At 34.0% G+C, this 27,458-nt stretch overlaps 1 protein-coding gene across 1 annotated transcript in view; it reads left to right on the top strand.

Moving 5' to 3' along the window:
• The window catches only part of CCDC18 (coiled-coil domain containing 18), a 74,542-nt gene that overhangs the window by 24,545 nt on the left and 22,539 nt on the right, over positions 1–27,458 (top strand). Inside the window, exons 12-22 of the mRNA XM_081055978.1 lie at positions 720–940; positions 2,645–2,755; positions 3,209–3,340; positions 5,701–5,835; positions 5,995–6,072; positions 12,069–12,185; positions 13,756–13,923; positions 17,185–17,327; positions 21,775–21,938; positions 22,161–22,374; positions 26,133–26,232. Of these exons, the coding sequence (XP_080912104.1) occupies positions 720–940; positions 2,645–2,755; positions 3,209–3,340; positions 5,701–5,835; positions 5,995–6,072; positions 12,069–12,185; positions 13,756–13,923; positions 17,185–17,327; positions 21,775–21,938; positions 22,161–22,374; positions 26,133–26,232 (1,583 nt within the window). The remainder of the gene's footprint in view (positions 1–719; positions 941–2,644; positions 2,756–3,208; positions 3,341–5,700; positions 5,836–5,994; positions 6,073–12,068; positions 12,186–13,755; positions 13,924–17,184; positions 17,328–21,774; positions 21,939–22,160; positions 22,375–26,132; positions 26,233–27,458) is intronic.

Genomic DNA, 27,458 nt, shown 5'->3' with positions numbered 1-27,458 from the left:
TTGGGGAATGTTGGAGAACAGTGTGCTTCCCCAGGGCCCATCAACTTCAAGTCAAGTGGTTGTCCTTCAGTCTAGTTGTGGAGGGCGCAGCTCAGCTCCACATCCAGCCACTGTTTTCAATCTTTAGCTGCAGGGGGCGCAGTCCACCATGCCACGCGGCCATTGAACCAGCAATCTTGTTAAGAGCTCGCCCTCTAACCAACTGAGCCATTTGGCCGCCTCTCCAGCAGCTCAGCGGCAGCTCATTGTTTTCAAACTAGTTGTGGAGGGCGCAGCTCACTGGCCCATGTGGGAATCCAACCGTCAACCCTGTTGTTCAGAGTTCGTGCTCTAACCAACTGAGGCATTCAGCTGCCCAACAATGTGTTTTTTTGTTTTTGTTTTTTACAATGACTTCTATCTAAAAAAATGGGATTTTTAAAGGTTGAGAAGTGCTTTCTCTGTTACATAAGAAGAGTTTTTCTGGTATGAAAGAATGGTCTAGAAAAGTGAGTGATTCAGAAAAAATTATTTCCACTTTGTTATGTATTTAATTTAGAAAGTGACTTACCATGTTCCTTTATTACGTTTTCCTTAATGTAGGTCTCATTCTCCATCCCCTTTAGTATTCTTTAGATCAGAAACTAAACTTTGTTTATGATTAAATCTTTCAGCACTGCAATAGGTTTTTTTTCCTTGAACTTTATATGGAACAATTTTCCTTTTATATTTATTGGCAGCAAGTACAAAAGATCAAAATCAACATACTGTGAACAAGCAATATGAAAGAGAAAGGCAAAGACTTGCTTCTGGAATAGAAGAACTACGTGCTAAGTTGATGCAAATAGAAGCTGAGAATTCTGATTTGAAGGTTAACATGGCCCACAGAACTAGTCAGTTTCAGTTGATTCAAGAGGAGCTGCTAGAGAAAGCTTCAAACTCTAGCAAACTGGAAAGTGAAGTAAGCTTGAATTAACTGTTTATATGTGCTAAATTTTCATACAGAAAAGGTATTGTTGCAGAGTTGTGTAAAAATTGTATGTTTAAGTCCAGTTTTATAGATTAAAAAAACTTATGGTACCACATAAGTTATAAATACTTTTAAAATTACATTTGGAAACCTTTGGGTTTTAACCTATGTTAAAAGTAGGAAGATACACTCTAGCTAAAAGGTCCAAAATTTGGTGGAACTTACGAGATCAGACAATTAAGTTCGTGAACTCATCCTAGAGGAAGTGCTACATACTTCACTGCTGAATATCATTACACTCACCTTCGAAGTATTCCCCTTGGGAAGCTATGCACCAACGCCAGTGCCTAGTCTACCCTTCAAAGCAATTTTGGAACTGTTTTTCTGGAATGGCCATCAGAGCTGTCGTCGTATTACCCTTGATGTCCTGAATGTCATCAAAATGTCTTTCAATATTTCCTTTATCTGTGGGTAAAGAAAGAAGTCATTGGGGGCCAGATCAGGTGAGTAGGGAGGGTGTTCCAATACAGTGATTTGTTTAGTGCTAAAAACTCCCTCACAGACAGTGCTGTGTGAGCTGGTGCATTGTCGTGATGCAAGAGCCATAAATTGTTGGCGAAAAGTTCAGGTTGTCTAACTTTTTCATGCAGCCTTTTCAGCACTTCCAAATAGTAAACTTGGTTAAGTGTTTGTCCAGTTGGTACAAATTCATAATGAATAATCCTTCTGAAATCAAAAAAGGTTAGCAACATCGTTGCAACAAATTCATGAACTTAATTGTCAGACCTCGTACAGTGCTGCACTCTGTTATTTTTTTCCAAGTCCAAGTTAATGTGTCTAATACACATGTAAAAGTGTGTAAAAAGGATTTGGATTATGTAACTGGAAGGAAAGGCGTGGTAATGGAGGATTTAAAATTTTAGCAAACTGCTAAACATGCAGATTTCTGCATCCTAAGTAGTGATTTTGATTCAATAGATAAAGAGTAATGCTCAGGAATCTACATTTTTAAACAACTGACTGTGAATCTGGTGCAAATATTCTGTGGGTTACATTCTGAAAAGGGGATAATGTGTGTTTTGTAAATATCTGATCTTCATTTCCACTGATGGCTGAATAAGGAGACCTCATTAAGTAATTGTGGACCAGGACCACATGTGTATATGTTACACTCAATTTTCAGTCCAAAGGGTGTAGCTATCTATGGGAGCACTTTCTAAATGTCTCAATTCTCAACTTAAAGTTTGTAGTGAAGGAAAAGACCTATGGGATAGGAATTGACTTAAATAATGGAAAAGGGGATTTAGTCAGCCTATAATTACAGCCATCAGCTTACTTAGAAAACGTCAAGTATTGAGATCAATAACTTTTAAAAAAAATTACAAAATTAGCACAGACTTATTGAAAATACAGAAAAGACAAAGAAGAAAATAAATCATTGATAATTCCAGCACCAGAAATAACAGTTGTTAAATTTATCATACTAATTTAAGTCTTTATCAGCTACTTTTAAGAAATGGGTTAGGGTGCAATCCTATTTGGACATAGGGATCTGAATTAAATTACTTATGTATTATATTACATAGATGGAATAAGCTGTGTCATATCTGTGGCCTACCCTCTACTATTTGTTTTTCTTCTAAATTGTCACTTATTTTTAAAAATAATTTTTCATTTATTTCAATCTGTTTTCAGATGACGAAGAAATGTTCTCAACTTTTAACTCTAGAGAAACAGTTGGAAGAAAAAATAGTTGCTTATTCCACTATTGCTGCAAAAAATGCAGAACTTGAACAGGAGCTTATGGTAAAAATTACCTTTTTGGCTATAAATTCCCTGTGTCTTTAAGGCACTTATTTTTGATAGCATGTTTGTTTTAGTATCATTATTATGAATTGTACCAAATAGGAAAGTATGAATTCTGCTAAACTCTTCTCATTATTCATTTTTTGTTTCTGTATTTTTAGATTAATAGGCATATATAGCAAGTTACTATCTACATTCTCGTATTTTTATCCTAGTATAATTGAAGGAAGTAGTGGTAGTTGTTTGATATGCTTTTAAAATAGTTTAATTTCTCATTTTGATATAATTTTTTAAATTATATTATTTTGTCTTATAAATTTTAAATAATTTTGAAATTTGACATTAACTACTATGAATCTTTAAAGAATAGAATATCACAAATTTAATGCTGTACTCGTACTTTTACGTTAAAGAAGCTCTCAATTATGTTTTTAAGTGTTTTTGTATTTCTAGGAAAAGAATGAAAAGATAAGAAGTCTAGAAACCAATATCAATACAGAGCATGAGAAAATTTGTTTGGCTTTTGAAAAGGCGAAGAAAATTCATGTTGAACAGCATAAAGAAATGGAAAAGCAGATTGAAAGAGTAAGATATTAATAATGGTTTTAAAAGTAGATATAATGTATATTTAGAATATAAATGCTAAAAAGAACCTTAAATGAGGAAATAGACAAATTATTGGCAAGTACTATACTTAGAATCCCATTATTTCTGGATCATTTTGCATTGCTTTCTTATATACTATTCCTGCCATTTCAGTTTTGTCATTTTTTGATATTATCAAACTAAGTGATTCTGTAGACTCTTTTCCATTAGAGATATCAGTTGCTTGAAGATTGGTGGAGAGTAGAAGCACTGTTAACCCTGGGTTAAAAATAAAGAGTAAAAACAAAAGTAAAGAAGATGTGAGACCAAGAACACAAGACCAAATAAAAAATAGATCATTTGGATATGCTTAATAGCAGAAGGGAGCTTACGAAGAAAAAAATATAGCTTGAAATATAAAGCGATAGACATTATTCAATCCGAGCAACAGAAAGGGAAAGAGATTTGGTAGAAAATGAACAGTGCCTTAGGGACCTGTGGGACAATATCATGAGGTCTAACATTCATGTCATTAGAGTCCTAGAGAAGAGAATGAGATTGGTGCAAAAAAATATTTGAAGAAATAATGACTGAAAAATAATTTTATTGAAGCAAATAAATTTACAAATTCCACAAACTCAAAGAGGTTAAATCAAAGAAAACCTCTTTCAGATACATCCGAATTCTTGCTGAAAACCAAAACAAAAAAAATCTTAAAAGCAGCCGAAGATAAATAACACATTGCATGTGGAGGAACAAAGATTAAAATTACTGTAGATTTCTCATCAAAAACCATGAAGATTAGAAGACAGAACAACATTTTTCTTTAGTGCTGAAAGAGAAAAATCCATCAACCTAGAATTCTATGTCTAGTGAAAGTATTCTTTAGGAATTATGAAAACATTCTTAGATGGAGGACAATTTAGAGAATTTGTCACAAATAGACTTGTTTTAAAATAAATACTAAATAAATTTCTTCAGACAAAAGAGAAATAATACCAGAGGGAAATTTTGAACCTTAGGAATTTTAAACCTTTGTTGCGTGGGAGCAACAAAAACAGTAAATATTTGGTTAGATACCATGAATTATTGTTTTTCCTTTAAAGTTTTTTTGATATTTGTGACAGTTGAAAGAAAAAATTATAACATTATCTAGTAAGGTTTTCAGTCTATATTGGTGTAATACATTGGACAACTAAATATAAAAGAGGGAGGATAAAGGGATCTATGCAGTTGTCAATTTTCTACATTTCACTTGAAGTGGCAAAATCTTAATTCTGAGGAAACCATGGAAAGTTAAAGGTCTATATTATAATCTCTGGAGAAACTACTAAAAAATATACAGATATGGTAAAAAGCCAATAGATAAGTTAAAACGGAATTCTGAAAATATTCACATATTTAAGAGAAGGCTGGAAAGAAGAAACAGGAATGAAAATCAAAGGAGACAGAGAAAGCAGCAAAATGGTATGCTTAATTCATGTCATGTCAGATACCGGGGATGCCAAAAACTGTATACAGGTGGACACTGGTCAACATTGCTCAAGCAGTAGTTCCCTGTAATCAGAAGTGTCTGGATGCTGATGGGAACCACTTTGAGCACCTCTTGTAATTGCAGAAGTCAGATGTGACTTGTATTCATCTTTTGCTATCAGTATATATTGAGTATTTCAATATTAATACAGTTTTCCTTTCTTAAAACGTGTATACATTTTTTGGCACACTCTGTACATATCCTACAACCAGTAAGTCCACTTTTAATTTTGGTCTGTTCCAAAGAAGCTTTAATACGTGTACGTAAAGAGACATGTACAAAAGCGTTATTATGATGTTGTAATAGTGAAAAAGCAGAATATCTAACTGTTCCTGAGTAGAAGAGTAGACAAACAGTAGTTTGTTGTTACAATGGAATACTGTACTGCCTTAAAAATATGTGAAATAGACCCGCATAGATACATGGAAAATATCTATGGATAAATATCTAATTCAATATTGAGTGAAAAAAAAGTTGCTAAAGTTTGCAGAAATGTTGATACCATCTATTTAAATTTTCAAAACAGAAAACTGTATTACGAATTGTTCATGTATCTACATGTATAATAAAAGCACAAAAAACCGTGTAAGAATGAAACACATCAGAGAATGATACAGGCCAATTTCAGCATAGTTTTGGTGAGGGAGGAAAAGGATAAGACATGGGCTTGTGATTTCATTACTTTTCTAAAAGGCAAATTGAAGGAAATTTGGCAAAGTGCAAAAATCTGTGTAATTTCAGTGGTATTTTAACATGTATTGTTTCTGTATATTTAAAATGTTTTAAAATTTGATATAAAAGTTAATGAATTATTTTTTATTTTTAGCTTGAATCTCAACTAGAGAAAAAAGACCAACAATTTAAAGAGCAAGAAAACACTATGTCTGTGCTGCAGCAAGACATAATATGCAAACAACATCATCTTGAATCACTAGACAGACTATTGACAGAAAGCAAAGGGGTAAAATCATCTTTATAAAAGTGCTGTTTAAAAGTTGACTACTATTTTATGTTTCTGTAACATACCTTTAACTTTAATCAAATCACTTGTTTACTAGCCTGTTAGTAGTGCTGAAATATTCATACTCATACTTTTGCTTACCAATCTATATGTTTTCAGGAAATGGAAAAGGAAAATATGAAGAAAGATGAAGCTTTGAAAGCATTACAGAACCAAGTATCTGAAGAAACAATCAAGGCTAGTATGCTAATACTTTAAAAAATTTTTTTCTCTGGGAGGTGAACACATAATGCAATATATAGATGACGTATTATAGAATTGTACACTTGAAACCTATGTAGTTTGGTTGCCCATTGTCACCCCAATAAAGTTTAATTTAAAAAAAGGTTTTTTTCTTAATGGAGACGTTTCTTAATGGAGACATTTTCTTTTTTTCTATTTTTTTTAAATTAAAGTTTATTGGGGTGACAATTGTTAAAGTTACATAGATTTCAGATGTACAATTTTGTAATACATTATCTCACATTGTATGTTTACCACCCAGAGTGAGTTTGCTTTCCATCACCATATATTTGACCCCATTTACTCTCTTCTACAACCCCCCTACCCCTTTAACCTCTGGTAACCCCTACACTATTGTCTTATGTCTGTAAGTTTTTGTTCCTTCATTTGTTTGTCTTGTTCTTTTGTTGTTTTCAGTTTTATATACCACGTATCAGTGAAATCACATGGTTCTCTACTTTTTCTGTGTGACTTATTTCGCTTAGCATTATAATCTCAAGATCTATCCATGTTGTCACAAATGATTTCATCTTTTTCATCTTTTCTTACCGCCGAATAGTATTCCATTGTGTATATATACCATAACTTCTTTATCCATTCATCTATCGAAGGACACTTGGTTGTTTCCATGTCTTGGCCACTGTAAATAAAGCTGCAATGAACATTTAAGCACACGTGTTTTTATGTATAAATGTTTTCAGATTTTTTGGGTAGATACCCAGGAGAGGGATTGCTGGGTCATATGGTAATTGTATTCTTAATTTTTTGAGGAAACTCCACACTGCCTTCCATAGGGGTTGCACCAATCTGCATTCCCACCAATAGTGTATGAGGGACTTCAGTTTTTCACCATTAATTATGATAATAGCTGAGGGTTTGTCATATATGGCCTTTATTATGTTAAGGTATTTTCCTTTTACTCCTTTTTTATTAACTGTTTTAATCATAAATGGATGTTGTATCTTGTCAAACGCTTTTTCTGCATCAATTGATATAATCATATGATTGTTGTCCTTTATTTTGTTTATGTGATGTATCACATTGATGGATTTGCACATGTTGAACTATCCTTGTGCCCCTGGGATGAACCCCACTTTGTCGTGATGACTAATCTTTTTAATGCATTGTTGCATTCGATTTGCTAGAATTTTGCTTAGGATTTTTGCATCTGTATTCATCAGAGATATTGGTCTATAGTTTTCTTTTTCTGTTTTATCCTTACCAGGTTTTGGTATCAGGGTAATGTTGGCCTCATAAAATGAGTTAGGCAATATTGTCTCTTCTTCAAATTTTTGGAAGAGTTTGAGTAGGACAGGTATTAGATCCTCTTTGGAGGTTTGGTAGAATTCACTAGTGAAGCCATCTGGTCCCGGACTTTTGCTTTTGGGAAGGTTTCAGATGACTGATTTAATTTCCTTACTAGTTATCGGTTTATTGAGATTTTTCAATTCTTCGTGATTCAGTCTAGGAAGGCTATGTTTCTAAGAACGTATCCATTTCCTCTAGGTTATTGAATTTGGTGGCATATGTGATAACTTCCCCTCTTTCATTTCTGATTTTGTTTATTGTCTTTTCTCTTTTTATCTCAGTGAGTCTAGCCAAGGGTTTGTCAATTTTATTAATCTTTTCAAAAAACCAGCTCTTTGTCACATTAATTTTTTCTATTGTCTTTTGTTCTCTATTTCATTTAGTTCTGCTCTGATTTTTATTATTTCCTTTCTTCTGCTGGGTTTCATTTGTTCTTCTTTTTCTAGTTCTTTAAGGTTTAATGTCAGGTTATTTATCTGGGATTTTTCTTGTTTTTTGAGATAGGCCTGTAATGATATAAATTTCCCTCTTAAAACTGCTTTTGCTTTATCCCAAAAGTTTTGGTAGGATGTATTTTTTTTTAAATTAAAGTTTATTGGGGTAACAATTGTTAGTAAAGTTACATAGATTTCAGGTGTACGATTCTGTATTACATCATCTATGAATCCCATTGTGTGTTCATCACCCAGAGTCTGTTCTCCTTCCATCACCATATATTTGATCCCCTTTACCCTCATCTACCACTCCCCTCCCCCGGTAGGATGTATTTTCATTCTCATTTGTTTGTATGTATCTTTTGATCTCTCCTCTTCTTTCTTCTTTGACCCTGTCGTACTTTAAAAGTGTGTTGTTTAATCTCCATGTATTGGTGGTTTTTCCTGCTTACTTTTTGCAGTTGATACCAATTTCAAAGCCTTGGTATGATTTCAATCTTCTTAAATTTGCTGAGGCTAGTTTTATGTCCCAATATTTGGTCTATCCTTGAAAATGTTCCATGTACACTAGAGAAAAATGTATAATCTGATGTTCTAGAATGAAGTGCTCTATAAATGTCAATTATGTCCATTTCCTGCAATGTGTCATTTAGGGCTGCTATTTCTTTCTTTATTTTCTCTTTGGATGATCTATCCATAGCTGTCAATGATGTATCTAGGTCCCCTAGTATAATTGTGTTTTGGTCAATTTCTCCCTTTAGTTCTGTTAGTAGTTGTTTGGTATATTTCGGTGCTCCCTGATTAGGGGCATGAATATTGATGACTGTTATGTCTTCTTGTTGTATAGTCCCCTTTATCATTATGAAATGTCAATCTTTGTCTCTTGTTACCTTTTTTATCCTAAAGTTTGTTTCATCTGATATCAGTGTGGATATACCTGATTTTCTCTGGATACCAATTGCTTGGAGTGTCAATTTCCACCCTTTCATTTTGAGTCTATGTTTGTCCTTGTAGCTGAGATGTGTCTCTTGGAGGTTTTTGATCCAATCTGCTACTCTGTGCCTTTTTATTGGTGAGTTTAGTCCATTTACATTTAGGGTGATTATTGATATGTGAGGATTTCCTATCATTCTATCTTTGATTTTCTGGTAAGACTGTGTCTCCACAGTTTCTTTGCCTTTTTGTTGTTGTTTATTATTTCTGTGTGGTGGTATTCTATGATGTTTCCCTCTGTTTCTTCTTTTATTATGTTATATATTTTGGTTCTGGATTTTTTTTGAGTGGTTACCATTAAGTTTATGTAAAAGAAAGTTTTATATTTAGAGTATTCCATTTTCTTCAGCATGTTTACTTTCTCCATTTCCATATTCCAATTCAAGCCTTCACTGTCCCCCCTTTTATGTTTTGGTTATCACAAATTATCCTTATTTATGCTAGTTGAATAACCTCCCTCAGTGTTTCTTGTAGTGCAGGTCGTGTGTTAGAGAATTTCCTTAGCTTCTGTGTGTCTGGAAAGGTCTTTATTCCTCCTTTATATCTAAAGGATATCTTTGCTGGATATATTATTCTAGGTTCATAATTTCTCTCTTTCAATAGTTTGAATGTTTGATTCCACTCCCTCCTGTTTTATAGAGTTTCTTCTGAAAAATCTGATGATAATCTAATGGGCTTTCCTTTGTAGATTACCGTCTTCTTTTCCCTGGCTGCCTTCAGGATTCTTCCGTTGTCATTCATTTTTGACAGCTTCTATACAATGTGCTTTGGAGAAGGGCTGTTGGGATTGAGGTAATTAGGTGTTCTATTTGCTTCTTGAATTCGAGGATCCAGTTCTTTCCACAAGCTTGGGAAGTTCTTGTCGACTATTTGTTCGAATATGCTCTGTTCCCTTCTCTCATTTTTCTTCTTCTGGTATGCACATTATTCTTATATTACTTTTTCTGATGGAGTCAGAAAGTTCTTGTAGAGTTCTTTCATTTCTTTTAAGTCTCAGGTCTCTTTCTTCTTCTATCCGTGTCATTTCTAGATTTCTATCTTCAATGTCACTGATTCTTACCTCCATCTGCTCTACCACCTAACCTGGCTATGTCTTTCTTCATTTCGTCTATTGAATTCTTAATCTCCAGAAATTCTATTTGGTTCTTTCTTAAAATTTCAATCTCTTTGGTAAAATGTTCATTTTGTTCTTTGTGTTTCTGAGTTAATTGAACTGCTTTGTTTTCTTGCATTTCATTGTGTTTTTTTAAGAACTGCAATCTTGAATGCTGTCATTTAAGTCACATATTTAAGTTCATTTACTGGAAGTATTTTCTCCTTTGTATTTTTTAGTGTTAAAAATAGGTCCAAATATACTGCTACCTTTTTTTTTATTAGTTCAGTTGCACAAGGCAAAGTAATACTTAGACGTTTATCATTTATATCCCTCACACTGTGTGAACTGCTACCTTTATTCTATCATATATGGATTGAATATAAAGGATTAAAAAATTGATATTTAGTACTTTTTGCCTAGCACTTTGTTTTTATTCCATTTTGTGAGCTTGCATAACCATGTAAATACAATGATATGTTTTATCCATAACTTTCCTATAGTATCCTCCAAAACTTTTAATATTTCATGCCATGTCAATTTATTTTTTCATAAATTGACATGGCATGAAATATTACATAAATAATATGTAAAAATAACCTCTAAGATCATCAATATTAAAAAACTCATTGCTATACAAAGGTTGTAGGCATGAGATAATTTTATTAAGTAAAATTTACATTTCCACTTATATTTTTCCATAAACTACCTAACATATCTAACCTGTCTCCTGGTAAATTATTTCCATATGTTAGTAACCAGGTATGAGACAGGAAGGAAATCAGCAAAAGAATGAATTATGATTTTGGATTTTATTCCCTTGGTACCTTTAATGGGCTTGCTGTTATTGGGGGGGAAATCAAAATGAGGAGGAAACGTAGAAACAAAGTTTCTATGACTCAAGCTATACTAAATGATTCTTAGCATATAGGATATTTGTAGCAACAAAATAGAAGTTTGAAACCTAGTTTTCTCTTCTTGATCATGTTATACCACCTTTCTTTCCTGACTTTAGGCCATGTTGCTCTGCATGCTTCAGTGTGTTCTATGCATAAAAATATATTATGAATTTTCCATCTGCATGTGAGTTATAAGGATTACTTTAAAGATATATCATTTAAGTAAGTAAGTTAGAAAGATTTGGAAGCCCTTTTATTTCTGCTGAATTATTAGCTCATGCATTGGCTTACTTACTTAAAAGATCATCTTTCATTTCTTGCAGAGTATCTGCTGTTCCCAAATCTATTGAACAAAGGTGGGACTAAGGTGAAGTAAGCGAGGCAAAATTTAAGATGGTTACTCTCACGGTTGTACAAGTAAAGGGTCAGAACTTGCATGATCCTGAGAGTGACTGCCTCCTTAAATTCGGAGCTAGCCCTAGGCACCTTCCTTGTGTACTCTAGTCCTAGCCTTGTTACTGAATCAGAATCTTCATTTTGGTGGGATGTCCAGGTGATTTGTGTGCCCATTAAAACCTTGAGAAACACTGCTTTATCTTGTTCCCTTTCTTTTCCTGGTCTAGGATTCAATTATAATTTGCATGTTGAGTTTGGTTCTTCAGATTCCCCTAAACTCACTGTCTCCTATTCCTCATGACATTGAAAAGTCTAAGTCTACTAGAACACCACATAGGTTATACTGCACTCCTCTTACTGCTTCACATCAGGAGGCATATAATGTCAGATCACCCCATTATTGGCATTGCCAATCTTGACAACCTTATTAAGGACAGTTGGCCTGACTGTCTTGCCAGTCTTATCTCCCAAATGTTCATTTCTTACAAATTCATACTCTTCATACTCTAAGTCACTGCCAGTTGCTCACCATTTCCTTTTGCAGTGCCCTGACTCTGAACTTACTCCCTCTCCCTTCAGTGTCTATCTTCACTTGTTCATGTCCTGTTTATTCTGTAGGACTCCAGTCTCAGGTTTCCTAGTTTGCAATGAAAAATTAGTTTTCTGAATAAATCTTTTCTGCAATAGCATTTTACATCCTAAGTTGGACTGTATATGCACTGTTTGATATGCAGCAGTAAGGTAATATTAGGACATAAATCTGTAAAATATTGAGCTTATAATGTGCACTCGTTAATAATAGTTAATTTTCCTTTTTTTCTTGCTTAGGTCAGACAGTTGGATTCAGCATTGGAAATTTGTAAGGAAGAACTTGCCTTGCATTTGAATCAATTGGAAGGAAATAAAGAAAAGTTTGAAAAACAGCTAAAGAAGAAATCTGAAGAGGTAAATTAACATTTCCTTTATATATATAGCATATTTTTCAAGTGATTTCTTTTTGAGATATTGTTTATTTTCAAGATACTTTAAAAAGTCCATCTTGACTGGATTAAGAAGCTGTGGTACATTTATACAATGGAGTATTACGCAGCCATAAAGAGGAAAGAAATCTTATCATTTGCAGCAACATGGATGGATCTAGAGAACATTATGTTAAGTGAAATAAGTCAGAAAGAGAAAGACAAGTACCATATGATCTCACTTATATATGGAATCTAAAGAAAAGACTATGTGAATGAACTAATCAGAAACAGTTTTGGGGACTCAAAGAAAAAACCGAGAGTTGTTAGATGGGTGTGTGTGGGGGGGGTGGGGATAAGGGGAAAGGTGAAGGGATTTGGAAGCAGCTGGTAACCACAAGATGGCCTCAGGGTTTTTTTGAAAATTAATTTAGGGAAGGTATTCAATAATGTTGTAAAGATTTTGTTGGGTATCCGATGGACATGCGTCCTATTTGGGAGACCACCTCAGGGATACTGTGGATACCTGATCATGGCATTGTACATCAGAAGCTAAACATTAATGAATGCCAACTATAATTTTATATATATAATGTGATGGTTCAGTGTGAGGTCGGAGGGATAGTGGATGGGGGGAGGGGGGTTCACAGTGTGAGGGATATAAATGATGAACGTCTAAGTATTACCTTGTCTTGTACACCTGAAACTAATAAATAAAAAAAATTAAAAAAAAAATAAATAAATAAATAAATAAAATAAAAAGTCCATCTTTATGTGGCTGATATAAAAAAAATTCCAATAAAATGTACATTCCAATTCTATATCCTTTTAAAAATAAACACTATTTCAGTACATCACAAAATATGACACCTTAAAATTCTGATTCTTTTATATATTTAGGGGAATCAGAAAATTTAATTATTAATATGACAGTAATTCTAATATAGATGATTAATACTTAGAACACTGTTTTAGATTTAGAGGTATAAAATTCTTCAAATTTTTTCCATTTTGATTTTGTTCTTTCTAATTATCCGAAGATTGAGAACTAGAAGTTCAACTTTCTTTATTGAGACAAGTTTCTCAGATGCTAGTTAGAAGACTTTTTTGAGTTATTTTATTCTGTTTTCTCACTGTTTATCGCTTTGCTTTCAACATAATAGGTGCTCATTAAATGTTTTCTCAAAGGAATAATCTTAATGGAGAATTCCTTTATTTATTTGCTAGAATTTATAATGTAATATTTAAACCTTAAATTCATGTTTAGAAATAGTTCCCAGCAAATCTTTGTCAAGGTGACTTGAATGTATCAGAAATGTCCAACCAGAAAAACAGAAACCCTTTTATATCTTTAAAATGGAGGGAATTTTTTACACGGAATTAAATACACAGGTGATGGAAGAGTGGAAAAGCCAAACAAAGCATGCTAAGGTGACTCAGATATTATCATAAGCAGGGACCCATTGCTAACCTTAGGGATAGAGGAACAGCTTTGACATTTTGTTGCTTTTTATTTGAAACATATCATTGTAATGAGAAATGTATATATTTGTTAGGTATATTGTTTACAGAAAGAGCTAAAAATAAAAAGTCACAGTCTGCAAGAGACCACTGAGCAAAACGTTATTCTACAGCATACTCTTCAGCAACAGCAGCAAATGTTACAACAAGAGACAATTAGAAATGGAGAGCTAGAAGATACTCAAACTAAACTTGAAAAACAGGTACATGTTATTGGTCAAAATTATTTTATTTGTAAAAAATATAATTTAAAAAAAAAAATTTTTATTGGGAACAGTGTGTTTTTCCAAGACCCATCAGCTCCAAGTCAAGTCATTGTTTTCAATTTAGTTGTGGAGGGTGCAGCTCACTGGCCCATGTAGGAATGGAACCGGTGACGTTGGTGTTATGAGCACTGTGCTCTAACCAACTGAGCTAACCGGCCACCCCTGAAATAGAAATTTTTACAATTGATAATACATTTTTAGATATAAAATTGCTGTTTAACACCAAAGATTTCATATTATAAGAAATATTCTATATTGACATTGTAAAATTCTATTCCTATGTAATGTGACCATCTAATACCATGGGCACATTTTTGTCATTCCATACAACTTAGTTATAATTTAGACTTCTTTATTCCATCTCTCCTTTCTTCTTGTATTTGAATGTAATTCCTATCTAAATCATTATACTTTCTAATCTCTTCTTTTTGGATCTGGACATGTGTGATAATCCTTAAAGAAATGCCAAAGCAATGCACTAAAAGAAAAATCCCAAAGGGTACTATTTATTTCTAAAAATAAGTTACTCTTCCAAAGAAAAAGTCCTAGGAAAATTTATTCTAGAATCTTATCTTTTCTCTCTCATTCATTACCAAATTCATCTGAATTCTTCAGACAAATATTTCACATATTTTGTTGTATTTCTCTTTTCAAACTTTATAGAAACATACACATCAGGAAATGATGGTTCCCTGTAATGTCACAACACCTCACCTTTATGTCATTTATATGACTTTTTAATCTATATATTCTGAATTCATCCTGAGCTTCTCCAATGGAACTAAAGAATCTCCTCTCAGCACATTCAAACATATCAGGCAGGTATTATGTATTTTCTGTTTTAGAGACATCACTCCCCATCCCTTTCGTTAAAGTCTAAACCTATTGCTTGATATGCCTGCTGTACAGCTTTATCCTTTGTAGCATTTCTTCATCTCATCTGTGTTAGAGTCTCACTTCCTAAATCTCTTGTCACTGACTCTGGGTTTTGCAAGAATGATTATAATTCTTGTTCCTTCTGGAGTTGTTTTCATTTCTATAATGCTGTTACAGTTTTCTTCTGGTTTTTCCCCCCCTAAATCTACCAGTTCATTTGTATTTTTCATTTGATGATTGTATTTCTTCACGATATTTAAGTTTTGTGTTCTATCTTTAACTTCTTTGAGGGTCTAAGGAGTTTATATCTAAAAATTTCTTCAGTATTTGGAGTAAATTTTTTAGCAGGTATTTTTCTAGCTTTCATTCCTGTTCCACTATGTATAGATTTTGTCCTGGATTCTTTTCGATTATTATTTATTTTTAGATTTTCTTTCTGCTTATGAGGGTGCACTTTAATTAAGCACAGAGTGGGTAGATTTTTTATGGTTCCCTTCCTTCATACCTGGGTACTATTTTTTATTTTGAATTTTCATAAGAGTTTGAGCCAAATAACGACATATGCCAGGAAGCAAGGTGTCAAATCCTCCCTTCCCGAGTACTATTTTAATTTTATTCTTGGAACTTGAGTTGGGGGTGTGGATATTAATGATTTATAATCTGTATTTAGTTCTTCAAGGAGAGGTTTTAGAAGTGCAAAAAGGATATTAAAGTTATTATCCAGAGGTTAACTTTGAGAACTCAGTCATGTAAATGTTCTTTGAAAACAGAATGGCTGAGATTAACTAGGGAGAGTATAGAATGAGGGATGAGAAGATTGACTTGGACAGATCTCTGAGGGATGTGGTATATGGTATTTCATGACATAAGGAATGATAGTTGGTGTCATTGGCTCCTGCAATCAATGTGAAATAAATTGAGGGTTGAGAAGTATCCATTGGAATTGGCAACATGGAGATCATTGATGACATAGAGCAGTTTCTGTTGAATGACCAGATTGCTTCGGGTTGAGGAATGAATGAGAAGTGAGAAAATGATACAAGCATAGAAACTCTCAGAAGTTGGGCTATGAAGGGGAGGGAAGAAAAGGTGGTATTTGGAGGAAGGTAGAATATAAAGGAAAATTTTTTTACGATGGGAATATCTTGAATGTGCTTAAATGCTAATATAAAGAAACCAGAAGAGAGATTGAAGATACAGCAGAGAGTAGTCAATTGTATGAGGTTCCTGAGAAAGTGGATAGGAATTGAATCCAGAACACCTATGAAGCAATTTGACTTGTAGAGGAGGAAGAATACTTACTTCACGGTAATAAAACAGAAGGAAGAATAAATAGGAGAAAATGCAGGTTAGGTTGTAGCAAATGCAAGGTTGTAAGGTTTGAGGGCAGATGAATCTAGAAATCCTTCACTGAATGAGCAATTTGTGAAGAAGGAAAGGAACATAGTTTGACAAGAGAAGAAAGAACATTTCAAATGGAAATAATGAACAGGAGAACATTTACCATTATTTTATTCAATTCTTTTTTTTTTTTAAGGAGAGCGCAGCTCACAGTGGTCCATGCGGTATCGAACTGGCAACCTTGGTGTTATTAGTACCACGCTCTAACCAACTGAGCTAACTGTTCAATTCTTATAAATGCTAAATTAGTGTTATGATGTGGCCACATCTATAAATATGTATATGAATGAAATGTCTTTATTATTAAAAATTGTTTTGTTTTTATATTTCAAAACATTACAGTAAGTCCTCACTTAACGTCTTCAATAAGTTCTGTGACACTAAAGTGAAATGATGTATAATGAAATCAATTTTACCACAGGCTGATAATCGATGTAATCAAAAGTTAGGTTCCTATGTACCTCATCGATATTACAATAAACAGCTAGGGTTTCCAGGCGGGAATTCCCACCCGTTCTCAGGATTTTTTTCACTTTCCTGTTCCCGAATCCCGAGAAAAATTGGTCGGGAAATTGGGAAAATCGACTCCTTGAACCCAGGTGGCTGGTAGTATACGCCATCACTTTGTGGAAACGATTCATCGTGGAGAACAGAAAACAGTTTATATCTTGGGATTTGGGAACAGGAAAGGGAAAAAGAATCCTGAGAACAGGCGGGAATTCCCTCCCGGAAACCCTAGAAACAGCATTGAATAAAATGATGTTTTTCGAGGACTTGCTGTACTTCCTGGTCTGTACACTGATTTTTGTCATACATCTTGAAACTGAATGATAGGCTAGGCTACAAACTTACATAAATTTTTTTTTCTGAAGAATATTGAGCTGTGACTGAATTTAAAATACTTACTGAAAACTTTACAAGGTATCAAAACTGGAACAAGAGCTTCAAAAACAAAGGGAAAATTCAGCTGAAAAATTGAGAAAAATGGAGGAGAAATGTGAAGCAGCCGCACATGAAGCAGATTTGAAAAGGCAGAAAGTTATTGAGCTTACTGGCACTGCCAGGTAAAATGAATATGTTAGTGTTTATTATATTTCTGTTTAAACATTAGTAGTACCTGAGTTTCAATATCAGATAATGTTTATTGAAGCTTTTGCTTAAGGAATTAATTTCTCTACAGTCTGTGTTCCTATAGTGTTTTGTTTATACCTCCCTCTTAACCTTCCTACTATTATATAAGTTCCTTAAGGCCAAGATAATATCTGGTTTATTTTAAGGGTTCTCTCACAACAATTAGCATAATACCTCATAGGCACTCAGCAACTGTTATAGTAAATTAAATTGTGAATAACATTAAAAGTTTCAGACAAAGATGTACTCATATATAGGAATTGGGCCTAATTATTTATGAGAAGGAATAACTTAACAGAATAAAGCAGTGGTTCTCAACCTTGACTAAACCTTGACTGAACATTAAAATCACCCAGGGGACTTTAAAAAGTACTGATGCCTGGGTCCCACCTCTAAAGATTCTGATTTGTAGTTTTCAGCTCATGTGTCCCTTTCTAATTAATTAAGAAAGGGACACATGAGCTGAAAGCTATACACAGCTTCCCCGGACCTCTTCTACTTTGTCAACAAGAATTGACTTAATTAATAATATACTCATAATTAGCCTACCATTCTACCAATAGGAGTTAGGAGTTAATTTATGCACTTGAACTAAAACCACATGTCCCTAGGCTCCCTTTCCCCCGCTGACCTAAGTAAAGATAGAGCCTTTTGCTTTGAGTAGCAACCTGTTTCCCCAGATGTCCTCAACTTTCTCAACAGGGTCAAGAAGGTGTCCTGTGTAAGATTAAGATCACAGTTCTTCGGATTCTTCAGAACTTCTTTCTTCCATTGACAGGTGTCTACCCACAACTCAGCCTCAACACCAGTGTATACCTTAATTCCTCAAAGATTAATCACAGTATAACTTTATCCTTGCTTATGCGAAACACCACAAGAAGCTAAGATTTCCAGGTCAACCGTCAACTCTCATACTAACCTCTCCATGTATTCTCTTCCATTCTCCCGTTCCATTCCACCTTCTGAAAGACTTCCACTGTGTCCTCTGATATTCACAATCCATCCTGAAAGACATACCCTATATTCTCCACTTCTTTTTCCTGGTGTAAAAATAGAAATCTGACTCTGCCCTGAGGACATTGTGTCTTTCCCTGCAGCCTCCTAAAATAAAAACTTTTCCCCACAGTTCTTATGCCACAGGGTCAAGATGTAGAGTAGTATACTAGTCATGTACTCCATGAACCTCACGTCGTCGGATGATACCACCCCTCACTGTTGCTGACTCCTACGGGCCACCTGGCTTACTGTTGCTCTCTAACACCACTTCTGTTATTATTTGGGGGGATTTCAATATCTATCTATCTAGCTGATCTTTCTGACATCTTAGCCTCTCATTTTTTTAAATTCTTCTCTAATGATCATGATTTCTATCATACCTAATGATGATAGATGATACCTAGTGATGTTAGTGATGATACCTCAGCCACTCACTCACATGATTTACTCTAGATCTTGTCATTTATAATGTCTCCAATATTTCATCATAATCTGAATATTAATGCATCTACCCCTATGTTATCATCTCATTCCCTTTTAATGCCTCAAATTCAACAATCTGTGGTCTCCAGACCTCTAATCCATCAGTTCCACATCTGTATCAATCCCTGATGCCTCTCTTTACCCAGCTTAAATTCTTATTAGTTATTAAAATCATTGATTTGCATATACCCATAACTCCCACACCTCTCTCTTTGTGATACTCAGCCTACAGTTCCAACTCAGACTACTCCATCTTTATAGTGGCTGGAGAAAAATAGAACCACACTGACCAATCTTGCTTTAAATTCATAATTTCATACTTTAAGTGTTCCCTTAATGCTGTCTGACAATCACAATATCACTCACTCTTGTAGAATACTCTTCTACACCTTTGCCTTTTCTTTCAAAACTCCAACACCCCATCGCCAATCTTGCTTTTTGTAGCACTGAGAAAATTGAAGCAGTTGTTTCTTCCTTTTCTCACCCCTACAATTTGACTAATAGACAAAAACTCTTCATGATTATGGCAAGTAGCCACATTCAGTAGGAAAAGTAAGTCCCAAATACCAATAGGAATCTTATAAACTAGATAATTAAATTTCACAAGAAAGATGCACCCTAGTTCCAAGGAATCTCTTCATGAAGCAAGGTTTTCTGTTTCTTTGTTTCACTATTGCTTCTTTCAGTTCTGGAATTACAATATATAAAACTTTTTCTTTCCTCAAAAGTATTAGAGTTAAAATATATGTTACATATATATCTGATATATAATATATCTGTTATATATCTCCTAGGATCTGTTTTAACATTAAAATATCTTCAGATAGAAAGAAAGGAAACTAAATGTATTGAGCACCCTGTATGCCAGGCAGTATGCTAGGTAAACACATTAACTCAATCTTCAAAACAGCCACATCGAGTTTTATTATCCCAGTTTTAAAAATAAGGGAGCTGAAACTCAAAGAAGTTAGGGTTATGAGATGCACAATTTAGATGTGCTCTAAAACCAAGTTTTTTCTGTTAACACCACTACTAAAAGTTTCTTCTGGTATTACATGTATAAATGTAATAATCCTAACCCTGGTTTCTCAATGCTGAGGCTCATATAACACTTGTTACATTTCTCAGACTGCCTCCATAGCCATTTGAAAATCTTTTTTACATTTGAAGAAGCCACAGAGTCTCAGCTTTAGTTCTAAAAGTTTAGTATTACTTTTGCATAATCCTTCCTTTGGCCCTGTTCTGAGCCTCACAGTTATTCCCCACAATAACTCGGTGACAGTAAGGTGAAGTATTCTGGAAAAACTGGTGGGTTTAAGCCCCGTTGTAAAATTTTGGAATTTATGGGAAAATTTTTAGTATTGGGTTATTTATATAATAGTTAAAAATTTTAAACCCGTAAATATTTATTGTATTATAGTAATGCCTCATTTACGTAGCATCGGGATATAATGCCTAGTTGCTCATAAATAAATAAGAATAGACTTTATCTTTACCAAGTACTGAAATTTTAAAACAAAACAAAATTTTTTAATAGAAATTGTCCAAAATACATATTTTCTTGTCAGTTTTACTTTCTCTGGTGTCTTGAGGTTATCATTACATACATCAGTTATTATACTGTGCTAGATATGAAACCTTGAGTATAGAGCTCTGTTTTTTATACTAAATATCTTTAGACAGCTGTGCTTTTTGAGTTCTTTTATTCTTTAAAAAAAAATTTCCCCAACTCCTTTACTGACAAGCTGTCACCTCTTGGTACTATATGCCAGCCTCTTTTGGTTATTCTTTTTTTATTATGTTTTATATCTACCCTAACATAAGAAAAGAATTAGTCAAACTGAAAATCATTTCCCTAGGATTTTAAACATGTCAAAGGGTCATTAGCACTTGTCTAATCCAATAGGTCTTAACTTTGTTGGACCATGAACATATTGAGTATACGATCAAGTATGGATCATTTTCATACATAGACGTACATATACATACATAATTTTGCATGTTATCTCAGGAGTTTTAAAGTTTTCCTGAGTTTCACTCATGGACATTGAAAAAACCTCGTGAACAAATGTAAATTTGTCTTAAGTTGCCTTTAGCAAAGAAATGCTTCTACTTGCAAACTCAGTTTATGAAATGTCAAAGACCAAAAGAGCAACAACAAAAAAATTGGTGATGTAAAAGAATAGTAGCTCTGCCCACGGTTGTGGATGACATTAGCAATTGTGTAATTAGTGAATATCACTTTGGAATTACCAGCAAATGGACTTAAAACTTCCTTTCACTGTGTTGATTAGCCTTTAGGTAGTGAAGCTTCCTTATTGGAATAAGCCCCCTCACTGTTAATAACTTTATATTATCCTAGACAATCCACTTAACCTTCCAGTTTCCTCATCTGTAAAGCAAGCACTAGTCTAAGCATCTCTAGTCCCTTTTAAAGCTAAAAAGGTAACATTAATAACAAATGCCTGAGTAAAAATGACTGACTTGGCTCTCCTATAAGTAGTACTTGTATGGTCTTTATGATGAATATTTTGATTGCCTGGCTGATTTATTTTCCGTGTTGCAGATAATAGAAATTAATAAGAATGAGGTACCTGTCTGGGGATGTTCTCTCTCCATATAAAGCTTTCTAAAAGTTAACTGTAGTTAGATTGAAAAGAATGCTAGCACTGCTAAATATTACTGGGTAGTACAGTTGTATTTAGTGGTCTGTAATTGGTGCAGAGTTACAGTCTTTTGGTTGGAGCATTTTTAACAATATAAAAGGTGACCTAAGATTCTGACTAGACATTTTGCTGATATTTGTCCTCATATAACTTGAAGTCTTTGTTTGGTCAGAGATAAAAGTTGGTTTTTAAGTTTCCAGATTATCATTTTATTTTATTTTTTGTTTTTATTTAGGCAAGTAAAACTTGAGATGGATCAATACAAAGAAGAGCTATCTAAAATGGAAAAAGAAATAATGCATCTAAAACGAGATGGAGAAAATAAAGCAATTCATCTCTCTCAGTTAGACATGATCTTAGAACAGACAAGGACAGAACTAGATAAGAAAACAAATGCTGGTAAGCAGGAGGTTAGCTAAGCTTAGCTGCCTACTTGTTTATATTTAAGGAAGTGGACTAAAGTAAGAATTTGGGATGGTGGGGTTGGAAGGGACAATGAGTGTCACTATTTTGCCTCTGGTAGATGAATAAAATTGAATGTTCTTAATTATAATTATTTACAAAGTTCTTAATAATAAATGGTTTATATATACTTTTAAAATAATTCTCTTCTCTTAACAGCGAAGGAGTTAGAAAAATTACAGCACCACACTGAAACTGAACTAACAGAAGCCTTGCAGAAACAGGAAGTACTTGACACTGAACTACAGAATGCTCATGGAGAATTAAAAAGTACATTAAGACAACTCCAAGAATTGAGAGATGTGCTGCAGAAGGCTCAATTATCATTAGAGGAAAAATATAGTACTATAAAAGATCTCACAGCTGAACTTAGGTGAGTTAAATACTAAGAAATGCTTTCACAATTCAGGTGATTCACTTTTATTATTCGGAATCCTTGGGTCATACAGTAAAGTTTGTTGTTGAATTCTAGATGTCCAAACTTCTCACTGAGGCTCTTCCTGGTCAACCTGTCCCTAGCTCCATCTTAACTAATTCAGCAGTTGCTATTGGCTAAGATTTTATCCTTGGTCTTTGGACCATTTTACACTGGCCCACTCCTGTATTCTGTAGTGGGGAAAAAATGATTGGATCAGCCTACAGCAGTGGTTAATAGCAAAATAATATTAATAATTACTATATTGTTCTTTGTATTGTCCTTATTTTGTGCCAGGATTACGCCAGGGACTTCATATATGATCTTAGTTCTTTACAACAAACCTATCAGATACATATTTTCATCTTTTTATACTGAGAAAACTGAGGATTGGGAAAGTGAAGTAAAATGGCCAAAGTCAGATATGGGGTCTAGAGAAGGGAATTAAACACAAGTATGTTCAGCGCTAAAATCCTGGTTCTTAGATTAGCAGCTATAGCATAAAAAGCTGTTCTGGCACACATTACGGTAAGTGGGAGTGGAGAGCCAGACCCGAGCCAAAGTGTAAGAAATAGATTCCAAAAAGGAAAACAGAATTACAAACCAGGGTGTGAAATGTGGAATGAAAGAACTGAATGGAGAGCAGCAAGATGACCCTGATGTACCTCATGATTCAGTGTGGGGCTTTCTTCTTTTTTCTACCCACAAACTCATTTAGTAAATTTCATGTAGCTTTAAATACTGTATCTTTGACTTTCAAACCCATATCTGCAGTAATGATCTGTTCCCCAAACTCCAGGCTCAGATATACTTGTTATCTCCACTCAGATATTTTTAAGCGGCTTCTTCAGCTTAGCCAAAACAGAACTCATTCTTTTTCCTGCTCTCCCTTCTCATTATCATACAATAGCTCAAACCAGAAATCTGTTTATTAGCTGTGATTATTTTATCTCTTGTCCTCCCTTTTGCATTCAGTCTGTTAGCAAGTCATGTCAACTTTATTTCCAAAACATATTCTGAAATCCATTGATTTCTTGGCCTCTTTTCTATTACCACCATCATCATCTCTCACCTGGTCAATTGCTGTGACTTTTCAACTGGTCTCCCAGCTTGAAGTATTGACCCTCCCCACAATCCAGAATGGATTTAAGTTTATGATTTAAAACATCAATCAGGTCATATTGCTCCGCTACTTAAACATTCTAATGGCTTCCCAAAAGATTCAGAATAAAACCCAAGCTCCTTGGGAAATGTAGATCAAAACCACAATGAAATACACTTCACATCCACTAGAATGGTCATAATTAAAAGAAACAAACAACCATTGCCGCCCACCCACCCCCCTCACCCCCAGAAAATAATAACTATTAGCAAGTGCATGGGGGAACTGGAACCCTCATACATTGCAGATAGAAAACTAAAATGGTATAGCTGCTGTGCAGAAAACTTTAACCACAACAGGTTAAACATAGAATTACCATAAAATTCAGGAATTCCACTCCTACGTATGTACCTAAAATAATTGAAAATAGATTTTCAAACAAAAATCGTGCACATATTTTCATAGACGCTGTATTCACAATAGCCACTAAGCTAAACAAGCGAAATGTCCATCAGTAGTTAAATGGATAAACACAATATAGTGTATCCATACAAGGAATGTTATACAGCCATGAAAAGAAAGTACTGATACACGCTACAACATGGATAAACCTTGAAAACATTATGCTGAATGAAAGAAACCAGAGACATGTTGCATAATTCCATTTATATGAACTATCCAGAATTAACAAATCCATAGAGATAGAAGGCAGATTAGTGATTTCCAGGAACTAGGGTGAGGGAGAATAGAAAATGGGATGGGGTTTTCTTTTGAAGTGATGAAAAAGTATTGGAAATAGTGACGATGATAACACAATGTTGTAGATGTACTTAATGCCACTGATTGTATACTTTAAAGTGGTTAAGATGGTAAATCTTATGTTATATGTATTTTACCACTATTTTTAAAAAATCTAAGCTCCTTATCCTGGAATATAAAGCCCTACATGGCAAGGTTCCTGCCTAATTCTCTAGCATCGTTTCATATTGTCCTCCTTGCTCTGGCCTTTGTGTTGTCCTCAAAAATTATCAAGTTTTTTCCCCATCTTTGATCTTTGCTATAGCTCTTTCTTTGGCCCGAAATAATGGTTGTATGGCCAGCTTCTTGCCCTTCACATTACCTCAGAGGGCCCTTCCCGGACCGCCTATTCTAAAGCAGCCACCCAGTCACTATTTCATTACTATGTAATGCCCTAACATAGTACTTTATATTTTCAGATTTTTCTTGTTGAGTTGTTTATTATTTATAGTCCATCTTCTCCTCTGGACCCAAAAATGTAAGCTCCACGTGCGATGAAGAACATCTGTCTTGTTGACTATTAAATCCACAGTACCTAGAACTCTGACATATAGGAAGCATCCAATAAATATTTGCTAAATGGTTGTGGATGAATAGATGAAAGAAGTAAAAATGAAATCTTAAATTCTAGCTAATAGCTCAATTTCGGAAGCTCAGTTGTTTGCATAGATAGCAGTTAGAGTTTTCTTTAGAATTCATTTCACATTACTTTTAGAATATTAGTTTAGCCTTATATTTTATAAGTCTTGACTTTTAGGAGATCATAAACAAATTCAGAATCTGCTTTCTAAAATCGGTACCTTTATTCAATATTGTTTCATATTTAAGACTGGAAACATCATATGAAGATTTTCAAGATCAACATTTTCAGACTTTGTCATGTTAGAACGTAGAGTTCCAAATTAAAATTCTCTGATCACAGCCCTCAGTGTGGTAAAAGTCTTAAAATTGTGTTAGTACTAAGCATTTTTATAATGTAAAATTATACATAAGTTAAGTGTTTTGGAAGATGAGAATATATAAGAAAATATGTTTATGAAATATATGTATAAAATACATTTATAAAAGTATTTCTATAGTATACTTCATTACTTCACTGTATGTATGACATCATTTTGAATAAAATTCCCATGAGAAATACAGTGGTCGTTTACTGAGCTGTGGACGTCAGGGATATCAACCATGAGATAAATGCCTCATTCAGTTGTAATAAACTCACAGCTGTTATACAGAAAAGACTTTCAAATGCTCCCTTGATCTATAGATGAAAAAATATGGAGGCATATATAATATGTGTATATATCCTATATATATGACATATATATATCCTATATGTGTATTTATATAGGATATATCTATCTATCTATCTATCTATCTATATATACATTTTTTTTTTTTTTTTTTTTAAGGAGGGCACAGCTCACTCTTTTTAAGGAGTGGCCCATGCGGGGATGGAACCGGCACCACACTCTAACCAGCTGAGCTTACTGGCCACCCCATGGATATATTTTTTTAAAATTCTTACTCTGGTTCAGTTTTACTCCCTGGGAGTGCTTTAACGTTTAGCTTAATTTGTGTACAGTACTAGAGTTTGAGTTAACTTTTGCTTTTTTAGAATACTCTATTAAAGTAATTGTATTAATATCAATCATTTTTCTTGCACACTATTACTTGAACATGAGCCCTTTCAATCTGAAATAATTTTATGTATCCTATAACTATTAACTTAAAGAAAAGGTAACCTGGTTGACTTAATTTTTTTAAATTACAATATTCTTAATACTTGCTTTGATCTTTTTCCTTTGATAAATTTCAGAGAATGCAAGATGGAGATTGAAGACAAAAAGCAAGAACTTCTTGAAATGGATCAGGCACTTAAGGAGAGAAATTGGGAGCTAAAGCAAAGAGCAGCTCAAGTTGGTTTCCTTAGTTATATTTTAATGAAATTTTCTGTTAAAATACAATCACACAGTGTTTCAGAGGTCTCCACTTTTGGGTAAAATGGACATTTTTTATAGCATATTTGGTTTTTGTGCACATAAATATTTTAAGAATTAGGAATAGATCGTTTTTCTTTATCTTGCTATTTTTATAGCAAGTGGATTTTTGAGAATGGAGGTTAATTTAGTATCTGAACCTTTTGCTCTCTAATATTACTGTGTATCAGAAGAAAATGGGATTAAAGGAGTTACTTGCTCAGCTAGTGTTTGTTGAAGGAGCCAAAATATTCAGAAGGTATCATTTACCAGCATCTTTTTTGAAGACTTTATTTTTCAGACCAGTTTTAGGTTCACAGCAAGATTGAGCAGAAGGTCCAGAGATTCCCTATATACCCTTGCCCCCACAAATGAGTAGCCTCCCCCTTTATCAACATTTCCCACCAGAGGTGGTACATTTGATATTATTGTGAACCTACTTTGATAGATGAGAATCACCCAAAGTCCAGAGTTTACATTATGGTTTACTCTTGGTGTTCTACATTCTGTGTGTTTGGACAAATGTGTGATGACTTGTATCTACCTTTTCATTCAGTATTTTCATGGCACTGAAAATCCTGTGTGTTTCACCTATTCATCACTCTCTCTCTTCCTGCAACCCTGGTAACTACTGATCTTTTTATTATCTTCATAATTTTGCCTTTTCCAGAATATCATATACATAGTTTGAATCATATAGTATGTAGCCTTTTCAGATTGGTTTTCTTCATTTAGTAACATGCTTTTAAGGTTCCCTCATGTCTTTTCATACCTTGATGGCTCATTTCCTTCTAGCACTGAATAATATTCCATTGTCCGGATGTACTACAGCTTATTTGTTCACCCATTGAAGGACATTTTGGTTACTTCCAAGTTTTGACTATTATGCATAAAGTTGCTATAAACATTCATGTGCAGCTTTTTGTGTAGACATATGTTTTCAATTCCTTTGGGTTAATGCCAAGGAGTGTGATTGCTGGATCATATGGTAAGAGTATGTTTAATTTTATAAGACACTCCCAAAGTTTCTTCCAAAGTGGCTGTATCGTTTTGCATTCCCACCAGCAACAAATGAGAGTTCCTGTTGCAGAACATCCTGGCTAGCATTCACTGTTATCAGTGTTTTGGATTTTGGCCATTCTAATAGGTGTGTAGTATCATCTCCT

This window comes from Rhinolophus hipposideros (genome assembly GCF_964194185.1).
Source record: "Rhinolophus hipposideros genome assembly, chromosome: 8".
Classification (NCBI taxonomy): domain Eukaryota; kingdom Metazoa; phylum Chordata; class Mammalia; order Chiroptera; family Rhinolophidae; genus Rhinolophus; species Rhinolophus hipposideros.
Note: the sequence above shows the minus strand (reverse complement) of the source record. Positions and strands in the feature narration are given on the sequence as shown.